This window comes from Canis lupus, chromosome 3, assembly GCF_003254725.2.
Source record: "Canis lupus dingo isolate Sandy chromosome 3, ASM325472v2, whole genome shotgun sequence".
Lineage (NCBI taxonomy): Eukaryota > Metazoa > Chordata > Mammalia > Carnivora > Canidae > Canis > Canis lupus.
In genome coordinates, this window is record NC_064245.1 from 25,881,050 (window position 1) to 25,907,671 (window position 26,622).

The 26,622-nt window shown below is 40.0% G+C and overlaps 3 protein-coding genes across 4 annotated transcripts in view; 2 read left to right on the plus strand and 1 right to left on the minus strand.

The window, feature by feature from the left end:
• ACOT12 (acyl-CoA thioesterase 12) overlaps nt 1–7,160 on the plus strand; it is a 51,875-nt gene extending 44,715 nt beyond the window's left edge. Inside the window, exon 16 of the mRNA XM_025438162.3 lies at nt 6,939–7,160. The gene's annotated coding sequence lies outside the window, so the exon portion shown is untranslated. The remainder of the gene's footprint in view (nt 1–6,938) is intronic.
• On the minus strand, nt 1,072–10,700 carry ZCCHC9 (zinc finger CCHC-type containing 9). Of its 2 annotated transcripts, XM_025438165.3 has the most exons (6): nt 10,562–10,700; nt 8,620–9,026; nt 5,838–5,988; nt 5,528–5,620; nt 3,376–3,444; nt 1,072–2,097 (listed from the first exon to the last, which is right to left on the minus strand). In XM_025438165.3, exons 2-6 carry the CDS (start codon nt 9,001–9,003, stop codon nt 1,979–1,981), a joined length of 816 nt encoding a protein of 271 aa, XP_025293950.1. In that variant the 5' UTR covers nt 9,004–9,026; nt 10,562–10,700; the 3' UTR covers nt 1,072–1,978. The 2 variants fall into 2 exon arrangements, with proteins under 2 accessions (XP_025293950.1, XP_048964278.1); XM_049108321.1 differs by lacking the exons at nt 1,072–2,097; nt 3,376–3,444 and adding an exon at nt 3,508–3,900.
• LOC112653859 (uncharacterized) overlaps nt 9,932–26,622 on the plus strand; it is a 37,379-nt gene continuing 20,688 nt past the window's right edge. The window contains exons 1-2 of the mRNA XM_049108119.1: nt 9,932–10,798; nt 20,422–20,554. Of these exons, the coding sequence (XP_048964076.1) occupies nt 9,932–10,798; nt 20,422–20,451 (897 nt within the window). The 3' untranslated portion in view covers nt 20,452–20,554. The remainder of the gene's footprint in view (nt 10,799–20,421; nt 20,555–26,622) is intronic.

The following is a 26,622-nucleotide window of genomic DNA, read 5'->3' on the forward strand; positions in this document are numbered from 1 at the left end:
CAGTAATGACTTGAGGTGTTGGTGGAACATCCAAGTAGGAACTGAAACCAGGGAGATTAGGGCGGATGGATTTAGGAGTCAGCCATGGAAAAGATGAGCTTGTAGGAGGTGGCATTTCCAAGGACTGCAGGAAGAATGCTAATGACTAAGTCCTAGGGGATTCAACTGAATACTTTAAAAATGTAATAAAATCTCTTGATATTATTTTTCTGATATACTGATATTTGATACATATTCCCCCCACCCACCCACCCCAAGGCTCCTCTTCATTCTAAAGCCGTATTAGAATGCATGTGGCCTTGTTTGCCTTCATCACTATCGCAATCCCAAGTGCCTACAAGAGTACCAGAAACATAGCAGGTACTGGAGAAATACATAGTGAATAGATAAATTTAACGTCTGCCTTCCTCTCTTTTTTTTTTTTTTTTTTTTTTTTTTTTTATAATAAGGTTTTTTTTTTTTTTTTTTAATTTTTATTTATTTATGATAGTCACAGAGAGAGAGAGAGAGAGAGGCAGAGACATAGGCAGAGGGAGAAGCAGGCTCCATGCACCGGGAGCCTGATGTGGGACTCGATCCCGGGTCTCCAGGATCGCGCCCTGGGCCAAAGGCAGGCGCCAAACCGCTGCGCCACCCAGGGATCCCTGCCTTCCTCTCTTGAGGAGGCTTTCAACTCTCCAGAGTCTTTCGCATCTGACAGGTGAAATAAATCTGGGTGTATTTGGACGAAATGTCTAAGGCAGCATTGCTGTCCTTTTCCAGCTGCGGGACTGGTATGATTTAAATGGCACTCCTTAAGTTCTGGGATGCTGAGCTATACTGTCATGATTTCCTCTAGCACCAGAAATAAAAGAACAGCTCCTGTTAAGGCTAGAACTGTTGAGCTATGCAGACATTAATACAGAGAAAAGTGTTTCTTTTCTTATTTGGTAAATATTTTGCTTTTGAAGCATCAGTGACTAATCACAGCTGTTTCCTTTAGTTACAAATGTATCCAATCAGGTAAAATTCCAAATGAAACACACAATCCGCTAGAGTCGTTCCATTAAACACTACAATGGGAGCCTTAAGTCTTGTGAAATATATGTATTAAGTATGCATGTATTCATCAAATCAAACAAAGAAGCTAATGGGCCTCTGATTAGTGTTCTAACTCTATTATGGTGATATTTGCATCTCACCTGGACTCATCGAAAACATGTGAACAAATGCTATTAAGTGTGATATACAGTCTGTTCAGTGACTTCATTCTGGTTGAACACCCCAAACTCAATTTTGTCTAGAATTTCTCTCTTGAAAATCAAGAACAAAGAAAGAGATGCTGTTAAAGTTTTCTTCTATTTTACCTCAATAATTTGTACTTCTTTATGTCAAAACTAAAACAAATATTAACCAAAATTAATCTCATCTAGGATTCACAAAAGATCGTGTTTCCAAAGGGTTCATTACACGGACATAAGCAGACAATGGCTAGTTCAGTCCAGAATTAGGTATTTAGGAAAATAAGTAAATAGCAAATGAATTTTTATTAAATATTTTAAAAATACAGTAGATTTTATGGCAACTTATAAATTCTTAATAAAAAATTGGCACTTTGAACCAAGAAAACAGTAAAACCAAAAATTCCAAATGCAAAGCAGTTATACTTTGTTTAGGGGTAGTTCACATTAATGCATAGTTTTTAATAAAAAGATGATTGTTACAATCAAGTATATAACCACTCAGTAATACCTCAGTTCTGTTAAAAATGTTCTTTGAGAGAATCCAATTTAAACATCTTATACTTTTCTTCAGTGATTTTCTCCAGTGATAGAAGCACTCTTTAATGGAAAGCACTCAGGAAACTGTTCGATCATACCCAGATCATACTGGTACCCACAACACAGGTTTCCAAGGAAGCCCAGCTCCAATTTGTGAATTAGGCCCAGTTCATAATGTTTAACAATGAGGTGGTAACAAATGATATTACTAGTCACTATCAAAAATTAACAACTTTAGGTATCTTTGTTTTGGGTTTCTGTGGTTTAGGCACATCCAAAATTTCTTCATAGTCCGCACTCATTCCCTTTGCCCAGCGACCAACTGTGACCATTCGATCTGCCAAGTAATGTAAGTCAGAATGTAAGAAAAATGGTAATCAAATACATCCACATAGATTGGTACTGGCTTAGCAAAGGAACTAGTTTTGACATGAATAATCACAAGGAGGGAAGACTCCATCACTAAAGGAGAGTGAGCAATTCCGTAATTGATTATAACCCTTGATTTCAGAGTACCATAGGCAATTTCTCATCCCAATTAGGGAAATGCAGCAACTGCTTTGCAATGCACAAATTGATGAGAAAGCTCTTTCATTCTTTCCCAGAGTTCATCATTATAGAGTCAATGAATTCCAAGAATCTGTAAACAGTATGACTTATGAAGCATCAGTTTTAAATGCACAAGATTCCACCTGTGAAATTATACAACATCTGCTTGTCAGTCTTGTCATTTGGGAAGTGGCAATCCTCCCAGGAGGGAGAATTCAAATTCCACTTCCATCATTTCAGTCTCACTGCCTGCAATGTAGTAAAGACGATCTTCTTCTAGACAAGACCATAAACAAGAACTCTGGGTTTTCAGATGTAAATGTTCGGGTACGCAGTAAGAATGGGCAGACTTATTTGTGTAGTACAGTGAGTATATGAGATTAAAAAAAAGAAAAATGTGCTTTTACCCTAAGAAGCACTACTGCTACCCTCCTGTCTTTTTCACTCAAGATGAACGTCACTCCAATCCAGGTAAACTAATATAATAATAGTCTCCACTCTCTACCCCCCAGGTATAGTGAACATTATGAAGTTTTTGATGACCAAGAGTAGTATTTCATTAGGAAGAAAATATAACTAGCCAGATGATGTGTAGCTAACACAATTTTAGTATTTTGGGCAGTTTTTGCAACCAATTCTGAATCCTTCAGGTATATCCAAAGCAAACCATATGTAAAGATGCTCAATCATAAAAATACTGAGTTACTTTCCTAATATTTTCTCTTAGTCAATCAGTATTTTTCTTTTAGTAACAGAATTGGGTCTATTATTTAATTGATTAGCATTCATATTGCCAAATATGAATGTTTGTGAATAAGATGCTTTATAAAATCAGGGTCCTCTAGGGCTTAGTGGTCATCCTCCCCACCTCCACTCCATAGTACTAGCTACTAATGGTCACTCACTACTGTACTTACTCCTGACAGAAAAATGATTAAGTTGTCATTGCAGTAGGAAACCAGGTTGCCTTGAAATCAGTGGTACCTCAATGAGTTAGTATCAACAAAATTCAACAAAAATGGAATATTAATCTCAGACCTTCCAAATGGAGGCCCAGAGATCTCACCTGAATTTTGACTCTCAGGGCAATCTTTCTTAAAGTGTTCCACGGAGCCACAAAGTCTACAGCAACCACCTATTGAAAGAACAAAGTCACTGAAGACCTCTCGTACTTACAAGGGATTGTAATGTCTCAGAGCACTTTTCATGTCTTATTTTGTAGTCACAGCCTTGTCAGCTGTACAGGGAGGTGGAAACAGAAACATAGGTAGGTGCCACCATTCCTATTAGTAAGTCTCTCCATTCCTTTTGCTCCCACAGAGCACTAAGGTGTGCCTACTCACCATTTCTTGTACTTGGCCTTCAGGGGAGAGGAGAGAAAGAGAGGAGAGATATGATGGAAGCAGGTACTTGTGCCCTGGAGTGTCCAAGAGCCACTGCACAGAAGATGAGACCTTAACCATAGTTAGATAGGCAAAGATTTGTGAGCTGTTGGACCTGTAAGGAAAGGTTGTGTCCAGATGCATTTTTTGAGGAGGATGTTCCTAGTTCTTCTCAAATGAGTAGTAGGAGCCACTGCTCCACAGCTCACCTGTACAGGTCAGATGGGGGTGAGCAGTTACAAAAGGAATGAAATTCACTTTTGTTTTAGTGCCTTCTATCTGCCAGGCACCCTAAGCCTAATAAAGATGCCTATCTGCCTACTTTAAGCAACATTCCATGACTGTGAATTATAACACATGTCGTTTCTAAAATTAGTTTTTCACTTAATGGTCAAACACTGTTACCTAATGGTCAAGCACTAACATGATATGCTCATAATGTTAAGTGACTTACCCAGAAAAATGACCCTCGAGGGTGTACCCTGGCTGAATTTCTCACTTCTGTGTGATCTCTTTCCTTTGCTGTACTTTTTTAAAATATCTCATTTTGCATAACTATCCAAAGCCATTTTGATCCATTAGTCATGTCATCTGACCTGTGTCACAAGTTCAAAACTGAAAGGCACCCTTGGGCATTTTCCAGGGCCACCTTCTTTATGGTTATAGATGCCATAGTGAAATAAAAGAGGCACTCTGAACAGTATATTTTAATTCTCAAAGCTCTTCAAGGTGAATACCATAATTCATCAAATCTAAGACACCACTGATTATAAGATGTATCATTATTTTGCATACCTCAGAAAAAAAAATCTGCCAATTATGTGGCACTCACCACTGGTAAGATACATTTTGAGTTCAGAGACATTAAAATGTGAAAAAAACGTGCATCTTAGAATCAACAAAATACAGTTTTTCATCTCCATTTAACAGGTGAGGAAACTGAGCTGGGAGAAATTAAGTAACTCAGTCAAAGTCCCACAACTAGTTAGTGGTGGTCCTGGAGCTATAAGCAGTCGGCTTGATTCTAAAAGCTATGCCTTTTCATTGGACTTTTCAATGGAACCCAGGACATGACACACAAGAGGTGTCTAGAACCTGATGGAACCAGCTATCACATAAGCACATTTCTCACGGTAACAAAAAATTTCCTTCTTAAAGCTTTAGACATCACAGACTTTATTTAAGGAGCTTAAGATGTTAATTGAGCTAAACATAAGAAATTATATGATCCTGTGCTAGACAATTAACCAAGGAACACATTCAGAAACAAGTACTAAAGAGTGTGTATCCAAAATGGTATCCTGGCCTGTGATTAAACTCACAAAACTGTTTTTTTTTTTTAAGATATTATTTATTTATTTGACAGACTGAGCGAGGCAGCAAGCAGAGGGAGCAGCAAGAAGCAGGCATTCTGCTGAGCAGAAAGCCCGATATGGGACTCGATCCCAGGACCCTTAGGATTATGACCTGAATTGAAGGCAGATGCCCAACCAACTCAGCCACCCAGGCACCCCTCACAACACAATTTTTTAAATCTTATATTAGCTTGAGATATAACCCCTTTGGTTCTGTTATGTTTAAAAGTAGATATTTATAACAGTCTCACAAATGAAGCTGAAACAAGCACAAAGCTTGAAATTTAAACTTTAGTTTTCTCTGATTTAATATATCATATTACACATAAAGTACAATACATAGAGTTTGATAAAAATTGAAATTCCTAAGGTTCTGTTATTTTTTCAAAAATTTATTCAAGAGCTGATTAAGAGTTTAAATTAAATCACAACTCTGCATGGTAATTCACCTTTTTTGACATATAAGGGTAAGAGTACTCACCATCAGCATAGAGTCCTTTGGGATTATCAGGACAAGATCTGGACAGATGTCCCATTTCCCCACAAACAAAACATTTTGCAAAAGGAAATTCACCTGTAAGGATCAAATAGGTCCTGTTAAGTTGGCTAAGTATAACAGAAAATGTCATATAATTCATACTACTTTAAATGCTCTGGAAAAAAAAAAAAACCTATTTTTATACAACTTAATCTTGATTTCAAAATATTAAGTGGCACACTCATGACAAACTCTGTCCAAAAAATCCCGCACTTCTGACATTAACCAAATCAAAAAACAATAGAAAACATACCAAGAGCTGGGTCTACTTTGGCTTTGCATTTGGTTATTTCGTGCTCTGTGGACCCACAGCGATAACATATTCCAGTGCCCATATCTTGATTCTCAAGGGCAGCTGGGCAATCTGCAATCCCATGGCCAGGTTTTCTACAATGGAAACATACCTGGGAAAACAAAATATGAGTTTCCACATTACAAAACCTCACTGGCTTTATTAATTCCTGTGATCAAAAGTATGTTTAAAAGTTCTCTCATTTGGTATCTAGTTCTTAAAAAAAAAAAATCTCAGTATATTATGTAGAAAAAAAGTTGTTTTATATATTCCTAAACAGTAAGAAATGTCATTTCCATCAGAGGGTCTCAGTGCTTTTGAAAACCCTCAATCCATAAATCTATCAATCTCAAAGTTAAAAACGGTTTCTTAGAAACTGCTTAAATGAATTAAGCAAATATGGGCTATTTATGTCATTAATGGGGATGTCTCCACTAGAAAAACTGAGTCTTCTGTGGAAAATAGAAAATGACCATAAAAATTATCAGTCATAATGATTACTAGCACTTAACGGCTCATATAATTGAATTTGAATCAAATGATTCAAGTTATGATTCAAATCCTATTTCATACTAAAAAATATATCTTATAGTTCTTATATCTTTAATACATATTCCGTAATATTCAGAATTAGATGTTTCATTTTTAGAATATGTACACTACATTTTAAAGGAATATTTCAAAGATGAATTATTTGGCTCCAACGTAACACTAAACAATGATTTGGTTGCTTTAGATATTACCTAGCAATTGGGAGAATAGTTTTTGCTGCAATGAATGAGAACAGTATAATGAAACATGGTAGATATTCAAAGATATTTAAGCTATTTTATTTAAACTGATAAAAAGTATATATATTTCTTGAATAACATGGTCTTTTTCAAAAATGTTTTTGAAAACAATTTTTTCAAAATAAGCACAGGATTTTTAAAAGGCAAATTAAACAGGCAAAATAAAACATAACAGTATTTTTCAATTATGTTCTCACTTTCTTTTTCTCCTGTTTCATAGCATACTGGAAAAGAATGAGTCTTTTTAATCTTCCCTAACTTTTACATTTAGAATGACCTGGTCCAAACACAGAAAATGCAATCATTATAAAACTTGAAGAAAAGCTATGGCGAAAAACTGGATCGTCATAAGAAGACTTGAAGTCCTGGTGAGGTCAACATGGTCTCTAGTGACCTGACAGTTCATTGATTAGGTTTTTACTTTTAAAAAAAAATAATACTACTTTTTGAGAGAGAATGGCAGGGGGGAGGAGTGCAGAGGAGAGGAGGAGGGAGGACTCCCTGCCCAGTACAGATCCCTACATGGGGCTTGGTGGGGGCCTCCATGGGGGGAGGGGGGAGGGACATGACCTGAGGCAGGGCTCCATCCCAGGTTCCTATGATCATAACCTGAGATGGTCAGACACTTAACCAACTGAGCCACCCAGGTGCCCTGATAAAAATATAATATTTTTTAAAGATTTTATTTATTTATTCATGAGAGAGAAAGAGAGGCAGAGACACAGGCAGAGGGAGAAGCAGGCTTCCTGCAGAGAGCCCGACATGGGACTCAATCCTGGGTCTCCAGGATCACGTCCCGGGCTGACAGCAGCGCTAAACCGCTGAGCCACCTGGGTGCCACTGATAAAAATATTTTAAATAATTGTATAATTTAAACAAAACTATTCTGATCCATGGGCAGCCTGGGTGGCTCAGCAGTTTAGTGCCGCCTTCGGCCCAGGGCGTGATTCTGGAGACCCAGGATCGAGTCCCACGTCCAGCTCCCTGCATGGAGCCTGCTTCTCCTTCCGTCTGTGTCTCTGCCTCTCTCTCTCCCTGTGTCTCTCATGAATAAATAAATAAAATCTTAAAAAAAAAAAAAAACTATCCTGATCCAAATAAAAAGGATTACCTTTTCTATCCAAATTTATCCATAAGGAAAGTTTGATCACCATTATCTCTAAATAATTATCTGCAAATATGTATACAACTAATCCTGCAAATAAAGATGAAAGTGTAAAATAGTAACAACTACTGATTTTTATGTAGTATCTTGCTAGAAGACTTGAAAAATCCACTTAGAGAAGGAAAGAAATTATACAAAGAATTTCATTTCTTATGTCTGACAGTTTAAAAATCTAGGGCTAAGCACTGCAGAAATCAACTTTCAGAGGCCCCGAACTCCTCTGAGAGTAAGGAGCAATGACTAGGGACAAACTCAACGGGTTTTAACTCTATTACTCTGTTCTGTTACTAACTAGGTCTATTCTTATTAGACCTCATTCCTGTGCCTCCGTTTTTTCATGAAAAAAGACAAAACATCCTTTCTAAGTAAAGGGAACCACACATATCGAATCTGTTGTACTTAATCCTCCTCCTTACTTTTTTTTTAATGACTATTTGAAAAGACACTATTGTAAGAACACAGGTTTGAAGTCAGACGAACTCAGAGTTTGAATTTCATCTCTGCTACTATAGCTAAGTGGCTTTCAGCAAGATCCCCTGTCTACACATCAGTGTTTTCTCCCCATATGAGAATAATGCTACCATCTTTATAGTGTTATGATAATCAGTACATCCAGTGCCTGGCATATAAGAAGTGCTAAAAAAAAAAATCCTAATGTTACTACTAGTCCTCAAAAAGATGCTTTATAAATCTAGCACATAAGAGCATTCAGACTCTACTAAGATGTGTGAGTGTATGAATCATAGTTTGACCTATATAAAGTAACATTCCCAGAGAATGATCTTACCATTGCATTTTTCTTTGCTGCTTGTCTTTTCAGTCTTCTTCCTTCCCGTCGACTGTCTTTCTTTAAGGCAATTGCAATTTCTTCCCTTACCTCCTGACTGTCTGTTGCTATCATCTCTCCATTGTGAATCATCTGTGGATTCTGTCTTAGGTATTCCATGAATCCATTTACATCTTCATTTAAATACTCCTTTTTCTTTTTGTTCTTTTTGTGTTTTGCTTTGGGAGCATCATTTTTCACAGAAAGCCTATTGGCTTCAAGTTGTTTACTCTTTGGTAGGTTTTGGCTTTCTCCCTCACAGGACCCCTTCTTCATGTCTTCCCATGATGTTGCAGCCAAAGGTCTCTTGGTACGCGTGGTGGTAACTCGTGCCCACCTGGTCATGATTTTATCAGTACCTTATCAAGCTTTAAGACAAGCATGGCTGGTTAGTGACCATTAAAAAAAAAAAAACAAAAAAAACTAAAGACACATACTGTATCACATGATGCCTATATATTAAAGTCTTACTTATCGCAACACTTTTTACTTCATTTAGATATTTGAATATTTAATTTTTTTAAAGATTTTATTTATTCATGAGAGACACAGAGAGGCAGAGACACAGGCAGGGGGAGAAGCAGGCTCCACGCAGGGAGCCCAGGGAGCCCAAGGAGGGACTCGACCCGGGTACCCAGGATCACGCCCCAGGCTGAAGGCAGCGCTAAACCGCTGGGCCACCCGGGCTGCCCAGATATTTGAATATTTAATTCTACAATATGCTGCATAGATATGCCTATAATATAAATCTAGCCCTTGCCAGAAAAGCTACACCAGTAAAACAACAACAAAAACCACGTATATAAATGCTTAAAACTGTAAAACAATTCATGAAGTAACCAAATTACTTTGTAAAATTTGAATCACAAAGTAATGCAGTGAATGAAGTTACTCTTCCCAGGTTCTGTCGTGTCCCTGGCTGTCTCCTATCTCTAGTCCCAGGGCTACTTTCTTCCCATCTCCTTGCTTAGGTCAGGGCAGGGCAGACAATCTGCAGAGCCAGTTAAGCACACACAGGAGTCCTGTCCTTTTTATTTTTTTTTTAAGATTTTATTTATTTATTCATGAGAGACACAGAGATGGAGAGAAGCAGAGACACATGCAGGGAGATGCAGAGAGAGGCCGAGACGCAGGCCGAGGGAGCAGCAGGCCCCGTGCAGAGAGAGAGCCCGACGCGGGACTCCACCGCTGCGCCGCCCGGCCCGTCCTGGAATCCTGTCCTTGGACGTGAAATGTGTCACCTCGACTCTGCCCGGCCGGGAGTTGCGGTCCCATGACGGCGCCTGGCCCCGCAACAATCAGGCCGCGGACAGCGCCCGGCCTGGCGGCTCGGAGCCCGCCCCCCGCCCCCCTCCTCGGCGGCTCGGAGCCCGCCCCCCGCCCCCCGCCCCCCGCACCCCTCCTCGGCGGCTCCGAGGTCGCCACCCCGCCCCCCGCCCCCCTCCTCGGCGGCTCCGAGCCCGCCCCCCGCTCCCCTCCTCGGGGCGTCCCGAGTACCCAGCGGCTGGACCTCAGCCGTCACCTCTGGAACCCGCCGGCACACGGGCCCGAGGAGCAGCTGGGACGCCGCGCACCCTGGTGGCTGCCGCCCAGCGACCGTCACGGCGGGGGTCGGAGCCGCGCAGCGGCTTCGTCACGGCGAAGGGGGAGCCCTGCGTCGCGAGGCCGGGTCGGCGGAGCCCCCGCGGCGGGGCCCGGGGAGCTGAGCTGCCCCGCGCCGCTGCCCTCGGCCGGCCGCGCCTCCCCGCACTGCGGCCGCATCTGGCGTTCGGGGCCGCCGCGGGCCTGGCAGTCGGTCTCTGGGCCCCCCCGCCCTCCGACCGCCCCGCCAGTTCCCGGGGAGAGCGCGGGACGGCGCTACCGGCCCGGGGCCCGAGTCGCTCGGCGGCGCGCAGCTGCTTACCGCGTACGAATCCTCCAGGGCAGCCGAGCTAGAGGGCCAGAGCGCCCCCCCACGCCCCGGCGGCCGAGCGGGGACTCGGGGCCGGAAGCACGCCGTCCCCGAGCGCGCGTCACTTCCGGCGGGCCAAGCCGGCGTCGGAGGCGGGTAAGCGCGGCTGAGTGGGCGCTCCCCACGAGCTCGCGGAGACGCGCTGCCGGATGCGGGTGTGGGAAGCACCGGGAAGACTTCCCGGAGAAGGTGACCTCTGCACTGTACTTTTAAGAACAAAACTCTATGGACTTTGGGGCGGGGGTGCGCCTGGGCTTTCCGGGGAGGTGCCAGGTGAGCGCCCCAGCGCCGCGGGAGTGGGTCCTTCTCAGGGAGATCCGGGAAGGACGTCTGGGGCCCTGGTGGGTGCAGAGGGGGCCCCAGGATCCTCCTGCCCACTGCTGGTTAAACTGGCAATCGAAATGATTATACTTTGTGGCCAAAGACGCTCGCGCTCTCTCGCTTTTTTTTTTTTTTTTTTTTTAATCTGTTCACGTATGAGAGAGGCAGAGACACGGAGAAGCAGGCTCCCGGGGGGCCGGTCTGGGAGTCGACCCCAGGACCCCGGGATCGGGCTTGAGCCACCGGCAGACGCCTGACCGCTGGGCCACCCGGGCGCCCCGCGGAAGCGCTCTGTTTAAGAGGAAAACCCTAGTCTTCTTTCGTCACCTCAGCAACCTTTACCGAACATCTACTGCTGCCAGTTGTGCTTGGGGGGAGGTGGCCTCCCCACACCGCGCAGTTCACCGAGGTCACGGCCCGCACGCCCGGCATCAGGGTCAGTCTGTCTGGCTCTGTCGCCCCTGCTACCTCGCTCGTCCCCGGTTTCATCCCATCTCCCTTGGACTCCCGGCAGCTGGTCTTGGCGGCCGCCGCTGCTGCCACTGCCGCATCCATTTCCATGCCTTAGCCCAAGTGAACTTTGGAAAATGTGAGCCTGGGGCGCCTGGGTGGTGCAGCCATTACGCGCGGACTCTTGGTTTCAGCTCGGGTTAAAATCGCAAGGTCTTGGAAATCCATCCCGAGCCCCACCTGGCTCAGCAGAGCGTTGGTTTGAGATTCTCTCTCCCTCTCCCCCTTCTGCTCCTGCTCTCTCTAAAATAAGTAAATCTTTAAGAAAAAGAGAAAATGTAAATCAGATTGTTACCCTTCTGCTTTAATCCCTTTCATAGTTTCCCATTGTTCTTTTTTTCCTTTTTTAAAAGATTTTATTTATTTTAGAGAGGAGGGGAAGGGCAGAGGCAGAATTGTAGCATCTCAGACTCCCTGGGGAGCTTGGGGGGTGGGGGGTGCACTAATCCCACTGCCCTGACCACGGCCTGAGTCAAAATCAAGAGTCAGATGTTTAAGCAGCTGAGCCACCCAGGCACCCCTCCCATTATTCATAAGATAGACCTCAAACTCCTTAACTTGGTATTAAAAACCTCTCTTCTTCACTAGTCTCATCCTGCACCATCTCCCCTTCTTTGACCAGGACACTTCCCTCATTTTCTCAAATGCTGCATATCTCTTACTATCTCCAGGCCTTTATAAAGGATGCTGTTGTCTTTGCACGGCACTCTTTTTCTTCTTTCGGTGAAGCCATTTACCTTCAAAGGCTGTTCACGTTTTATTCCTAAATAAGCTTTCCCATACCCCTGCCCTGCCATGCACGTTAGACCAGTTCCCTGTTGTACACTCATGGTGGTCTTTACATAAAGCAGTTTTCAGATTAATTACAGAATGAATTGTGTAATAAGTTGTTTATTGTATTCCCATTGCCTGGTATATATAGTTGATACTCCGTATGTTTTTGTTAACTTGAGTAAGAAGTAAGTGCACTGCAGTGCTTGTTGAAGCAAACTAGTAAGTGACCTCATTTTCTTTAGGAGGAAAGATTAAAGTCAATGCTGTAGGAATAATGGGATTTGGTACGGTGAATATCACAGATATCCTAGGTCTTATTATGGTGGGGGAAGTTTTAAAAGATAAAAAATTCCTCCAGCTCTTGAAGAGCGAGAGCTTCCTAAAAGATTAACCACTTCATGCCATGTTCTCAACAGGCTGGCTTCAGGTTCTTTTTTTTTTTTTTTTTTTTTAAAGATTTTATTTATTCATGATAGTCACAGAGAGAGAGAGAGAGAGGGCAGAGACACAGGCAGAGGGAGAAGCAGGCTCCATGCACCGGGAGCCCGATGTGGGACCCGATCCCGGGTCTCCAGGATCGCGCCCTGGGCCAAAGGCAGGCGCCAAACCGCTGCGCCACCCAGGGATCCCTGGCTTCAGGTTCTAAGCACAAACTTAATGACATTTCATAGAGGTTCTCTTTTGTGGAAGCCAGGTACTTGCACGTAACGTATACCACTAGAGGGTGTATTCAACTAAAACTTGTCTTTGTAGTACTATGTTGAATTTTAAATTGTAAAAAGTTGTCCATTTCCTGGCAGTGAAGAAACATGATCTCAGATTGTTTTTTTGGAAGTACATCAGGTGAAGATTAGTAGTTGAGTAAGTCATGGAAATCCTGTGGGATTCAGAAGAAACTATTACTGTTAACCTACTAATGACAGCTAACTTTCACTGAACATCTTATAGGCACCTAGCACCTAGGTGTGCTGAATGTTTTGCCTTCATTGCTTACTTCCCCCAGTACCCTGAGAGGTAGATACTATGTTTTCTCCGTTTTACAATGATGAAACAGGCTCAGAAAGCTGATGTAACTTACCCAACGTTGCACATCTAGTAAGAGGTAGAGTTAAGCTTTGAATGAAGACCTCAGTTCAAAGGTGTGGGCGCTACTACCTTAAAATACTGCAGGGCATTGTTTGCCTGCTCGAACCCATTTTGAGACTAAGTTACCCTTGCCCATGTGAGACTGTATTTTCTTGGTATGTATTGGCTTTTACAGTTGAAGGGATTATCTTTTTATTAAATTTTAGCCATTGAGATATTATTGAAATACTACAAAACAGTATTATCCAGAGGATATATATATATATATATATATATATATTTTTTTTTTTTTTTTTTTTTTTAAAGAGCAAGCAAGCGAGAGGGTGAGGAGACGAGGACGGGGATGGCCACAGCCAGAGCCACAGAGGGAGAATCTCAAGCCCATTCCTCGCTCAGCCCAGAGTCCAGTGCGGCTGTTGAGATCATGGCCTGAGCCGTACTTGAGTGTCAGACACTTAACTGACTGAACCACCCAGGTGTCCCTCCACTGGGTGAATGTTAAGTGAGGAGCTTAAGTTTTGGTTATGAAGGGCCAAAGTACCTCATTTTTAGAAAATTGTGTATTCATACAAAAAAGGATATGAAACAAAATAATTATAAAACACATTCATGTGAATACTACCAAGTTTAAGAAGCTGACCATTGCCAGATATTGATTTAAATTTTATCAATGTAATTTTTACACGGGCAGTACATTTTTATGTTTCAAATAGTTATGATAGAAGTGTTCTGTAAACTGTCTGTCATCCTGATCATTTGAAATTCTGGACAAAATATAAAAAACAACTATGTGAGGGTTCTGAAAAAGCAAGTAAATGCAGACCCTTAAGGAGGGGAGTTAAAATCTGAAGAAGCAGCTAGCACATGGGTAGTGTCTGTGTGCTGAGAGTGGGTCACAGTCCCAAAGTGCATGAGCAGCTAAAACTAAAAGAAAGCTTGTCCTCATTTTTCTGGCTGGAAGAACCAGAGGAAAAAAGCACTTAACACCCATACCTGGAAAGTGAAGGGGAATCCTGAAAGGAAGAGTCCATAAAAAGGATGCTTCTGTATGTGAAGTCTCGAGCTAGCTCATGACCCCAAATGCACAAGACAAACTCAGAGGCTTAAAGAAAGGAACTGAGATTTGAATGCCCACCCACAAAAAAATGAGACAAAGCCTGTAACACAAGTCTAAACAAGTTCATTGCCTACTAAAATGGTTTTTTTCCATAAAGGATTAAATCAATTCAGAATATATGCAAAATAACATGTCCAGGATAAAAATCCAGAATGTAAACTCACTACTGGTTCAGTGGTACTTTGAATTCTGGTCTTCTTCCATAATTTGCCTGCTACTGTTTTATTTTTTTCAAGTCCTCAAATAGCTGATCTATGCATTGTTTCATAGATGCATTCAATGGGAGACACAGGGAGGAGTGTGTTCATTCCATCTTACCTGGAATTGGAACCTCTCCCATTAGAATTTTGAATCCTCACTCTTGTCTAGATTGTCTCAAGAGGTGCTTAGTCAGTGTAGCTAAAATGACCAGTAGCTGCTGCAGGACTAGGAGTGTCCAAGACGCAGCCCTCAGGGAGCTGGCCTTCTAGCTGAGTCTTAACACTAGTGTGAGCAGATTCAAAACAAGCTGTTTGGGATCCCTGGGTGGCACAGCGGTTTGGCGCCTGCCTTTGGCCCAGGGCACGATCCTGGAGACCCGGGATTGAATCCCACATCGGGCTCCCGGTGCATGGAGCCTGCTTCTCCCTCTGCCTGTGTCTCTGCCTCTCTGTCTCTCTGTCTCTGTCTCTGTCTCTCTCTCTCTCTCTGTGACTATCATAAATCAATAAAAAAAAAAAAAAAACAAGCTGTTTAACGGTAGAGTATTTGAAGTGAAGGATGGCAAATCTAGAAAGGATGGCTGCAATCAGATTTTACCAGTTGAAGTTTTTTTTTTTAAAGATTTTATTTATTTATTCATGAGAGACAGAGGCAGAGACATAGGCAGAGGAAGAAGCATACTCCCTAGGGGGAGCCTGATGTGGGACTCCATCCCCAGAAGGGGATCACACACCCAGAGCCAAAGGCAGACGCTCAACCGCTGAGCCACCCAGGCGTCCCCAGTTGAAGTATTTTTTAATAACAGATCAAAGGGTTTCCATTTTATCCCGTAGAGCTTAAGCAATGAAGAACTATACATAATTTTCTAGATTATGCAGTAGATATCATAAGATCTAGAGAAGAGACTTATGTACTGAAGCATGTACCTGATGGATGCTTACTGAACTTTTTTGGAACAGGAAAATAATTGATGACCCTATTGCTGGAAATAAAAATGAGATCTATGCCAGTAACATTCTAATAGCTTCTCAAAAATCAATCTTTTAAGGTGCTTTAGAACTCTTACAATAAGGCCAATGGGTAAGAAATTAAGAGTCCCTTTTTAATTCTTTCAGCATCATTTTACAAATACTCTAATGAATATGAATTACATTTAGAATTTTTATTAGTTTTAAAAGATGTTTTAAATTTGATTTAATTAACAGTGTATTATTAGTTTCAGATGTAGAATTTAGTGGTTCATTAGTTGCACATCACACCCAGTGATCATTATCAAGTGCCCTTAATGACTATCACCCAGTTACCCCATCACCTCCCTCCCTTCCTTCGACACCCTCCCCCCCCACCCCAACCCTCAGTTTGTTTCCTAGAGTTGAGTCTCTTATGGTTGGTCTCCCTCTCTGTTTTCGTCTATTTTGCTAAAGAGTTTTTAAATCCATGAGTTTTGAGACTGCTCATGAGAATTTCCAAATATACAGATTTATAGAAATACATACCTTTAAAAAATCTTATTTTACAGGTTAGTAAAGTATCAGAGAAGTGATTGCCACATTACTAGCAATAGTTTTATTACCTGACATACACATGGAGATGGCCAGGTGTTTTTATTTCTTCATTGGCAGTGTTGGTTTTCTCAGTAACAAGTTACAAGCAGTACTGCTTAATTTCAGAAGTAAAAAAAATGGTATCTGAAGTGTTTAACAGGAGAAGTTGCTTGAGGTCGCTTAACAATAAGGAATAGGAGTAATAGGACATCAGTATTCTCCCCTGAAAAAGTTTAAATCTTTTTCATATTCTGTTTAAACATGAGTAAGAATAGCGTTGCGAATATTAATCACAAAAGGGAGGTGGCCCTCTGACTCTAACTCTCTTCTGGTGTATCTCTCAAGTTCGAGTTCCTAATCATTCTTTTTAGTGGTTACAGTGTCAAGTGCTTCAAATGAATACTTAAACCTAAATTGCGTATAAGTGGTAAGATTTCCAAGCTCTCTTCTCTGAAGGGAGTACTTACTCTGCTTCTCCTCTTATGTCTGAGGAAGTCTTACCTGATTTGGGCCCTAGATGGTCCCTTCAAAGGGAGCAGTGGGAAGTCTATATATGGAATTCTTTAAAATGGGGTAGGTGAGGAGAAAGCATTTTTTGATATCGACTGTATGCCAGTACCTTCTTAAATGTCAGATAGGTAAAAATGACAGAGTTCTTGGCTCTCAATAACCAAAAACGTGTGTGGGTAAGATGCAGCCTGGTAAACCACTGGTAAGACAGTAATTAAGAAATTACTCTGGTAATAAAGATTACAGAAATCTTTACTAGAATGAATAAGAATGAATCTAAATTCATTCTTCCTGGGAGATCTTAGAAAACTTTACAGTAGACTGTGTTGCAGACAACTGGAGAGGGAGATTAGGGAGGTGATGGGGAGGAGTCAATAAAAAAGAAATAATCATTATTCCAGTAAGCTGAAAGGCTTTGTGTAAATGAGGTGTGTGCACAGAGGGAGAGAAGAATTTAAGGTAATACTTTATAAAGGATGAAAGTGAACATAACCAAGTGACCAAAATGTATAGTACAGATTTAGTAACTACCGTAAGAAATCTACCTATAATTCTCTGGGTAAAAAATTAATGAACGGCTTTGGGTGAACTCCTTTAAGAGAATCACATAGTAGGAAAAAACTAACCATCCAAAAGGTTTGTTATAGAAAATAAATGTCCATGGGAAAAGAGAGATCCCACAAATATTTTAGGAAATATTTATAGACGAGGAAAATGTATAAAATCATATTGTACATATCCCGGAAGATGTGAACATATGATGGTGAACTCTGTTAAGACGGACTGGGCACAGTCCATACCCCCAGAAAAACACTTATGCCCATAATACCCCAAGGAATAAATGGAGGGCAAATGTGGAATTGTGTCGAGTTGTGCCCAAGGCAGCTCAATATGGAAATCACTAGCAAGCTTTCAAATAGAACATTAGTTACCTTGGGTATATGTTGCTTTTAGATATCTAAACAATGTGTATTGAAGCAGGAGAGCAAACCAGATAGTGGAACTTCTCTTAAACTAGATTGCACACTCTTCAGTCTGCAAGTATTGCTGCTTTTCCTGTATTGGGTATTTGTTTTACAAACATATTTAGGATGGTGGTGATGGTTATAGAGCACTGAAAGCGTGCTTAGTGCCATATAACTGTATACTTAAAATGGTTAGAATGGTAAATTTTATGTATGTTTTACTACAACTTAAAAAAATAGGGCAGCTCCGGTGGCTCAGTGGTTTGGCGCCACCTTCGGCCCGGAGTGTGATCCCGGAGACCCGGGATCGAGTCCCACGTCAGGCTCCCTGCATGGAGCCTGCTTCTTCCTCTGCCTGTGTCTCTGCCCCCCCCCCCCCTCCTCTCTCTCCACTCTCTCTCTTTTTCTGTGTCTCTCATGAAATATCAGAAAAACTGATATTTAACCTTTAACAGTACTTTCATCTTCTCTTGAAGTTCATTTTTACATCTTTTATTTACAATTCTAAGGAGCTGTTCTTAAATTTAAGAATCAAGTTGTTACCTGTGTATAATTTCCCTTATAAAGAAAAATCAGTTACCAATTTGAATTTAGAAAGTGCTCTTCTTGGAGAACAAAGCATTGACCCCTTCCCCTCTATTTATTACACATTTTATGCTCTCAAACTTCCCGAATAGTTATGAATGGTAGTACTCATTACATACTAATACTCATGAACAGTGATAGTCATTTACACTTGGGGGAAAACTAAGATATGAAGAGAGTAACATTAAATCTGTCAAAACTGGATCCAGGATTTGAAATGTTTGGTCCCTTTCCTGTGCTCAGAGATATGGCCATGTCACTTTCCTATGGTTGCCTAACAATTCATTCTGTTATTTCTCAGGTTCATACTAAATATTAATACCTAGAAAATATTCATCTGTCCTTCTCAGTTTCATATTTCTTCTGAATCTCATAATGAAGCCCTATTTGGAGGTGGTTGGACTCCTTCCCCATCCCCAACCACCCTTCCCTGACACATACTCATGATGAATATGTTTCTAGAAAAGAGGAAAAACAGGCTGGAGAGGTGATAGCAGCTTGAAAGAGCAAAAAACATCTCATCAGTATAATGAGAAACCTTGGGATCAGAGAGAACAATTATTTAGTGTCTATTAAAACACACACAGGATGGCAAAAGACAAATTGATCTGTTTTAATTAAACTAAAGTGTTAGACCATTTAAGTGAATGTTAAACTATGCCAGGGAGTTTGTTGAATATAATGTGTTACTTAAATTTTTAGTAACAAACTTTTTAGCTGTTTACAAGAGAGAAATGTCATAGCACTGTCAACCAAATTGTTGTGAAATGAATAAAGTGCATAGAAGACTTTAAAACCAACCCTGTTTTACTCATTAAAGTCTCCTAGTGCTTCATTAATTTTAATGGTATAATCTGGTTCTGATTGAGGTGCACCGGAATGTAGTTAGTGCCTCATCAGTACTGATGAGTTCCCAATGATTCAGGCCATGATGGCAAATTACATGTCTGTCTGTCTACTCCATGCATGTTTGCCCATGTCTTCAGAAGCACAGCTTTTGCATTCCAGGAACCCAGTGTTTTCTTTTTTGACCTCGTGTATATCATGCAAAAGAGATTTCTATTTTCGGAGCTGCTTTTATACAAGTGAGTTCTGTGCAAACAAAGATTTTGTGGAGATACTAAAATATAACATTTCTGTCCCTTATCTTCAGATTCAATATATAGATAGCCTGTATGAGTCAAATGCATTTTTGAAAAGTAGTCTGATGTATATGTTAAAAAGTAAATGACGGGATCCCTGGGTGGCTCAGCGGTTTAGTGCCTGCCTTTGGCCCAGGGCATTATCCTGAAGTCCTGGGATCAAGTCCTGCATCGGGCTCCCTGCATGGAGCCTGCTTCTCCCCCTGCCTGTGTCTGCCTCTCTCCCCACCTCATGAATAAATAAATAAAATCTTTTTTTTAAAAAAAAGTAAATGACAGAATCAGTTCACTGCATTTCCACTGTAACTCTAAGATTCATAAAACTAAATAAAAATTTTAATAGTTTATATAAACTTATATGATTTTTATATTTGAAAATTAAATATTAAATATATTTTATATTTAAGTTTTATATTTAAAAATATAAATTTTATATTTTTAAATTCAAGTATAATTAGCATACAGTGTTACATTAATTTCAAGTGTGCAATATAATGATTCAGCAATTCTATCCATTATTCAGTGCTCATCATAAGTATATTCTTAATCCCCTTTACCTATTTCACCTGTTTCCCTCCCCTCCCTACCCCTCCCACCTTCCTTCTGGCAACCACTGGTTCTCAATAATAAGAGTCTGGTTTCTTGTTTCTTTTTTCTGTTCCTTGAACTCCACTTGTGAGTGAAATCATATGGTATTTGTCTTTCTCTGACCGATTTCACTTTGCATTATACCCTCTAGGTTCATCCATGTTGCAAATGACAAGATTGCATTCTTTTTTATGGCTGAGTGATATTCCATTGTGGTGTGTATGTGTACGCCATATCCTCTTAAATCCTGCTTTTACAATTCCATAATTATATCTCTCAAACTGATTTACTCATTGTCAAACATAATTTATTCTTACAGAAAGAACAGATGATTGTGGTGCACCTCTTTAATCTTTGAGGTATTTTTTTAATCTGGTATGGGTATTTTCGTAGCACTAGGATAAGTGACTCAGTGAACATATGCGCTCAAAGCAAGAGGTCAAACAATTTAACCCCTTCCTTACCTTAGGACAGAACAGGAACACTTAGCTGTTCCTAGCAACTGGATATGGCTCTCTTCGACGATGTGAAGGCACGTCCACCAGATGGGACCTCTCACTTTTCTCGTTTCCATGATAACCATTTGCCTTCTTTTCACACAGGTTTGTTTGTTTGTTTGTTTGTTTGTTTGTTTTTTACAGAAAGGATAAAATTAGTTAATTTGGCTTTCTTTCCTGAATCATTTGATTGTAGATTCACAGTTCTTTCGTTTGGTCTTCCAGATGACTAATCATCATTATGTGCAGATTTTTCTAGTTTAATTCTCAGACAGTAATTTATTTACCTTTCTTTCTTGAGGTTTTGAGGATTCCCTCGTATATGCATCATTTCTTAATAAAATTACAAGCCCCTGTAGAGATCTCTCTACATATATAAGAAAAATAAATTTGGTTGACCCTTAAGTAGTGTGGATTTGGACCGCATGGATCCATATATATGTGGATTTTTTTCGATAAAGTACTATATTCCTTAATGATTTTCTTTTTAGTTTCATTATGTTGCATAATACATATAAAATATGAATATATGTCAATTGGATAAGCTATCAGCCTATCAGTTAAGTTTTGGGGAGTCAAAAGTTTTTTGTTTTTTGTTTTTTTTTTTTTTTTTGGAGTCAATAGTTTTATGTGGATTTTTGACTGTGTAGGGGATTAGCACCCCTAACCCTCACATTGTGCAAGGGTCAGCTGTATTTTTAATGTTGAAAGATGGTATTTCATTTCTACCATGATTATTGAGTTAAATACAGTAGATAGCAGCACCTGGGTAGCTTAGTGGTTGAGCATCTGCCTTTAGCTCAGGTTGTGATTCGGGTTCCTGGGATTGAGTCCCACATCAGGCTCCCCACAGGGAGCCTGCTTCTCCCTCTCCCTATGTCTCTGTCCCCTCTCTCTCTCTCTCTCTCTCTCTCTCTCTCATAATAAATAAGATCTTTTTTAAAAATATAGTAGATATTCCATAATTTATACCAAAGTTTTCCTCTATTAAAATTAATAGCTATACATCTCACATTAAAAAATTAGTCTTTATTCCATTTTAAATTTTAAAAAGCTGTTCTAAAATACTTTTGACATTCAGAAAGGAATACGAGATTTTTGTCTGGGGACCAGCAGGTGAGAATGGGAATCATCATTGTGAAACGGATAATCCTGATAGGAGATATAGAGCTGCTTTTTACACAATGGGATAGGAGAAATAGGTGTGGAACCCAGGTGATCCACTTGGACACCTGGTACTTCCTTGTATTGTAACAATGTAAAACAACCCCAGCCCAAGAAGGATGTAATTGCCAAGGCCTTAGAACTAAAGGTTTTGCTCACAACAGAAGGTAAGGCGCCAAGGTGATAGTTTGAAATGAGGGAAATTTAGAAAGGATGATGGAAGAGGCTAAAGAGAAATACCAGTTGCAACAATGGATATTTAGTTCATACCACTACCCTCCCCTCTTTTCTGAGATCTTCCTTAGAAGGGAGATCCATAGAAGCCACAGAAAGCTTCTCCTAGAAGTCCATATGATGCAGAGAGTGTATATATAAATCCACTAAGAAAACTTAAAAATTCTAAATAGGAATTCATGTAATAAGTTTAAAATACATGAGCCCAAAATGACAGAACTTTTTAAAGAGGAAATAAATACATGACATTCCTTTCTCCGTATGACATAGGACAAGTTGACAAAGTATCAAGAAGAACCCAAAGGCCTTAAACAAGATTATCAACTGTATCTGGATCAGGATCTGTATCAGGAAGCAGGTGCCATGGCAGGATTGAACATTCAAGTGCTATTTATAGGAGGGAGCAGGAGAAGGGAGATACGTTCAAAACATGATACTGAACAAGAAAGGAGAAAAGTCCCAGGCTACAATACAGGTCCAGGAAAGTTTCACACAGGCCCACGGGGGGCATCTTCCTGCCTCTTAGAAGAGGCTTGCGTGTCCTAAGGCAGGAATGGGCCTTGCTCGTTTATGAACTGAAAGCAGAGTACAGGAAGCCTGGAGTCAGTATGAACATGATGTTTGATCCAGAGGGGTTGTACCTGGAGTTGTCAGTATGTCCCCGCAAGAGAAGATCTCGGTGATATATTTTCATGGTCACTATCATTTACTCTTTGCATCATATGATCTCTCTTGACTTACTGTATTTTTAAAAATTTTAATTCCAGCAGAGTTAACATACGTGTTACATTCCTTTCTGGTGTACAGTGTACTGATTGAACAATCCTATACATTACTCAGTGCTCATCACAATAAGTGTACTCTTAAACCCCTTCACCTATTTCATCCATCCTCCACACCACCACCCCTCTGGTGAGCATCAGTTTGTTCTCTACAGTAAAGAGGATGTTTCTTGGTTGTTTGTTTCTTTGTTTGCTGTGTCTTTTAAATTCCATATATGAGTGAAATCCTACAAAATTTATCTTTCTCTGACTGCTTTCACTTAGTGTTATACTATTAGATCTATCCATATTGTAGCAAGATTTTATTCTTTCTTATGGCTGAGTAATAGTCCATCGTCTATGTGTGTACCACATCTTTATCCCTTCCTCTATTAATGGACACTTGGGCTGCTTTCCTAATTTGGCTATTAATAGTAAATAAAGCTACAGCAAACACGGGTGCATATATCTTTTCAAATGAGTGTTTTTGTGTTCTTTATATTTTTTGGAATTTAAACCTTTATCAGAATTTACACCTTTATTATTAGCAAATATCTTCTCCCATTCATTAGGTTGTCTTTTAGTTTTGTTGACTGTTTCTTTGCTCTGTAGAGGCTTTTTATTTTTATGTAGTCCCAATAGTTTCTTTTTGCTATTGTTTGCCTTGTCTCAGGAGTCAGGCGTAGAAAATGTTGCTACAGCCAATGTCAGAGAAACTGCCTGTGCTTTCTTTTAGGATTTTTATGACTTCAGGTCTCACATTTAGAATCCTTAGTTCGAGTTTATTTTTGTGTATAAGAAAGTAATCCACTTTCATTCTTTTGCATATAATTGTCCCAACACCATATGTTGAAGAGACATTTTCCCATTCCTTGTTCTTGCATATAAATTTCCCAACACCATTTGTTGAAGAGACTTTTTCCCATTCCTTGTTCTTGCCTCCTTAGTCAAAGAATAATTGACCATATAATTATGGGTTTATTTCTGGGCTCTCTATTCTGTTCCATGGATCTGTGTGTCTATTTTTGTGCCAGCATCATACTGTTTTTGATTACTGCAGCTTTATAGTTTATCTTGAAATCTGGGATTATAATACTTGCAATTTTGTTCTTCTTTTTCAAGATTGCTTTGGCCATTTGAGTTTTTTTAATGGTTCCATACAAATTTCAGGATTTAGGATTGTTCAAATTCTGTGAAAAATGCTGTTAGTATTTTGATAAGGATTGAATGTGGATTTCCTCAGGTAGCATAGACTTTTAACAATATTTGTTCTTCCAACCCATGAACATAGGATTTTTTTCCATTTCTTTGTGTCATCCTCAATTTCTTTCATCAGTGTTTTATAGTTTTCAGAGTACAGGTCTTTAACTTCCTTGGTTAAGTTTATTTCTAGGTATTCTATTATTTGGGGGACAATTGTAAATAGGATTGTTTTCTTAATCTCTCTTCCATTTCATTATTAGTGTATAGAAATGCAATGGATTTCTGTATATTGATTTTGTATACTGCAACCTTACTGCATTCATTTATCAATTCTAGTAGTTTTTTGTGTGCATGTGCAGTATTTAGGGTTTTCTCTGTATACTATGGCATCTACATGTTGTAACGGTTTTAGTTCTTCACTTCCGATTTGGATGTATTTTATTTCTTTTCTTTGACTACTATGGCTAGTACTATGTTGAATAAAAGTGGTGAGAGTGGACATCCTTGTCTTATTCCTGATCTTAAGGGAAAGAGCTCTCAGGTTTTTATCATTGTATATGATGTTAGCTGTGGGTTTTTCAAATATGGCTTTTTATTATCGTGAGGTATGTTCCCGCTAAACTTACTTATTGGGGGTTTTTTTTGTTTTGTTTAGATTTTATTTATTTATCAATGAGAGATACACAGAGAGAGAGGCAGGCTCCCTGCAGGGAGCCTAATGCGGGACTCGATCCCTGGACTCCAGGATCACGCCCCGGGCCAAAGGCAGGCACTAAGCCGCTGAGCCACCCAAGGATCCATCCCTCATTGAGGGTTTTTATTTTGAATGGAAGTTGTAATTTGTCAAATGCTTTTTCTGTATTGAAATACTCATACAGTTTTTATCTTTTCTTGATGTGATATATCATGTTGATTGATTTGAAAATATTGAACCACCTTTGCGTCTCAGGAATAAATCCCACTTGATCTTGGTCAGTGATTTTTTGATGTATTGTTGGATTCAGTTTGCTGTTATTTTGTTGATTTTTGGACATCTGTGTTCATCAGAAGTACTGTTGTGTAGTTCTCTTATAGTGTCTTTATCTGGTTTTGATATCAGAGTAATACTGGCCTCAGAAGGAATTTGGAAGCTTTCCTTTCTCTTCTACTTTTTGAAATAATTTGAGAAGAAAGAAACTTTTTTTAAATGTTTGGTAGAATTTACTTGTGAAGCCACCTGATCCTGGACTCTTTTTTTGTTGGGAGTTTTTTGATCACTGATTCAATTTCATTAATTGGTCTGTTCAAATTTTCTATTTCTTCCTCATTCAGTTTTTGGAGGTTATAGATTTCTGGGAACTTACCCATTTCTTCTAGGTTGTCCAATTTGTGGGCATATAATTTCTCATAAATTCTCTTGTATCTCTTTGGTGTTGATATTTCTCTTTCAGTTCTGATTTTGAGTCCTTTTTTTTTTTTTTAAAGAGTCTGTCTAAAGGTGTATCATTTCTGTTGATCCTTTCAAGGAACCAGCTCCTGGTTTCATTATTAGATTTTTTTTTTTTTTTTAAGATTCTATTTCACTTATTTTTGCTCCAATCTTTATGATTTCCTTCCTTCTACTGCTTTTGGGTTTTCTTACCCAAAGAAAAAAAAGAATAGCTTTTGGTGCATCCCCAAAATTTTGGATCATTGTGTTTCGTTTCCTTTTTTTTTTTTTTTAAGATTTTATTTATTTATTCATGAGAGAGAGAGAGAGAGGCAGAGACACAGGCAGAGGGAGAAGCAGGCTCCTTGCAGGGAGCCTGAGGTGGGACTTGGTCCGGGGTCTCCAGGATCAGGCCCTGAACTGAAGGGGGCGGTAAACCACTGAGCCACCTGGGCTACCCCCAGCTTTCCTTTCACCTCCATTTGAATGATAAGTATTTTTCCATCCCTTCACTTTTCATCTGCATGTGTCTTTAGGTCTGAAATAAGTCTCTTATAGGCAGCATATAGATGAGTATTTCCTTTATATCCATTCTGTCACCCTGTGTCTTTTGATTGGGGTATTTAGTCCCTTTACATTCCAAGTAATTATTGATAGGTACATAGTTGTTGCCACTTTGTTATTCAGTGTATAATTGTGGGTTTTTTTGTTGTTGTTGTTTTTGTTTTTTAAAGATTTTATGTATTTATTCATGAGAAACACAGGCAGAGGGAGAAGCAGGCTCCATGCAGGGAGCCCGATGTGGGACTCCATCCCGGGTCTCCAGGATCACACCCGGGGCTGCAGGCGGCACTAAACCGCTGAACCACCCGGGCTGCCCTATAGTTGATTTTATAATTCTTCTCTGTTCCTTTCTTTTCTTTTTATCTCTCCTTCTATTCTGAATGATAGCCTTACTGGATAGAGTATAGAGTATTCTTGGCAGTAGGTGTTTCTCCCTTTCAGCATTTTGAAGATATCATGCCACTTTCTTCAGTCTTGCAAAGTTTCTGCTGAAAAACTAGCTGATAGCCTTTCCCTTGTATGTAACTGTTTCCTTTCCTCTTGGCTGCTTTCAGAATTCTCTCTTTATCACTACTGTTTGCCATTTTAATCCGTGTTCCTTGGCGTAGCCCTTCTTGGATGGATTTTATTGGGAGCTCTGTGTACCTTTTGGATCTGGATCTTTGTTCTCTTCCCCAGATAAGGAAGTTTTCATCTATTTCTTCTAATAAATTTGCTGCCCCCTTTTTTCTCTCTTCTCCTTCTAGGATCCCTGTAATATGAACATTATTATCATGCCTGATGGTGTTACTGAGTTCCAAAATGTGTTTTCATTTATTATTATTTTTTTCTCTCTGCCC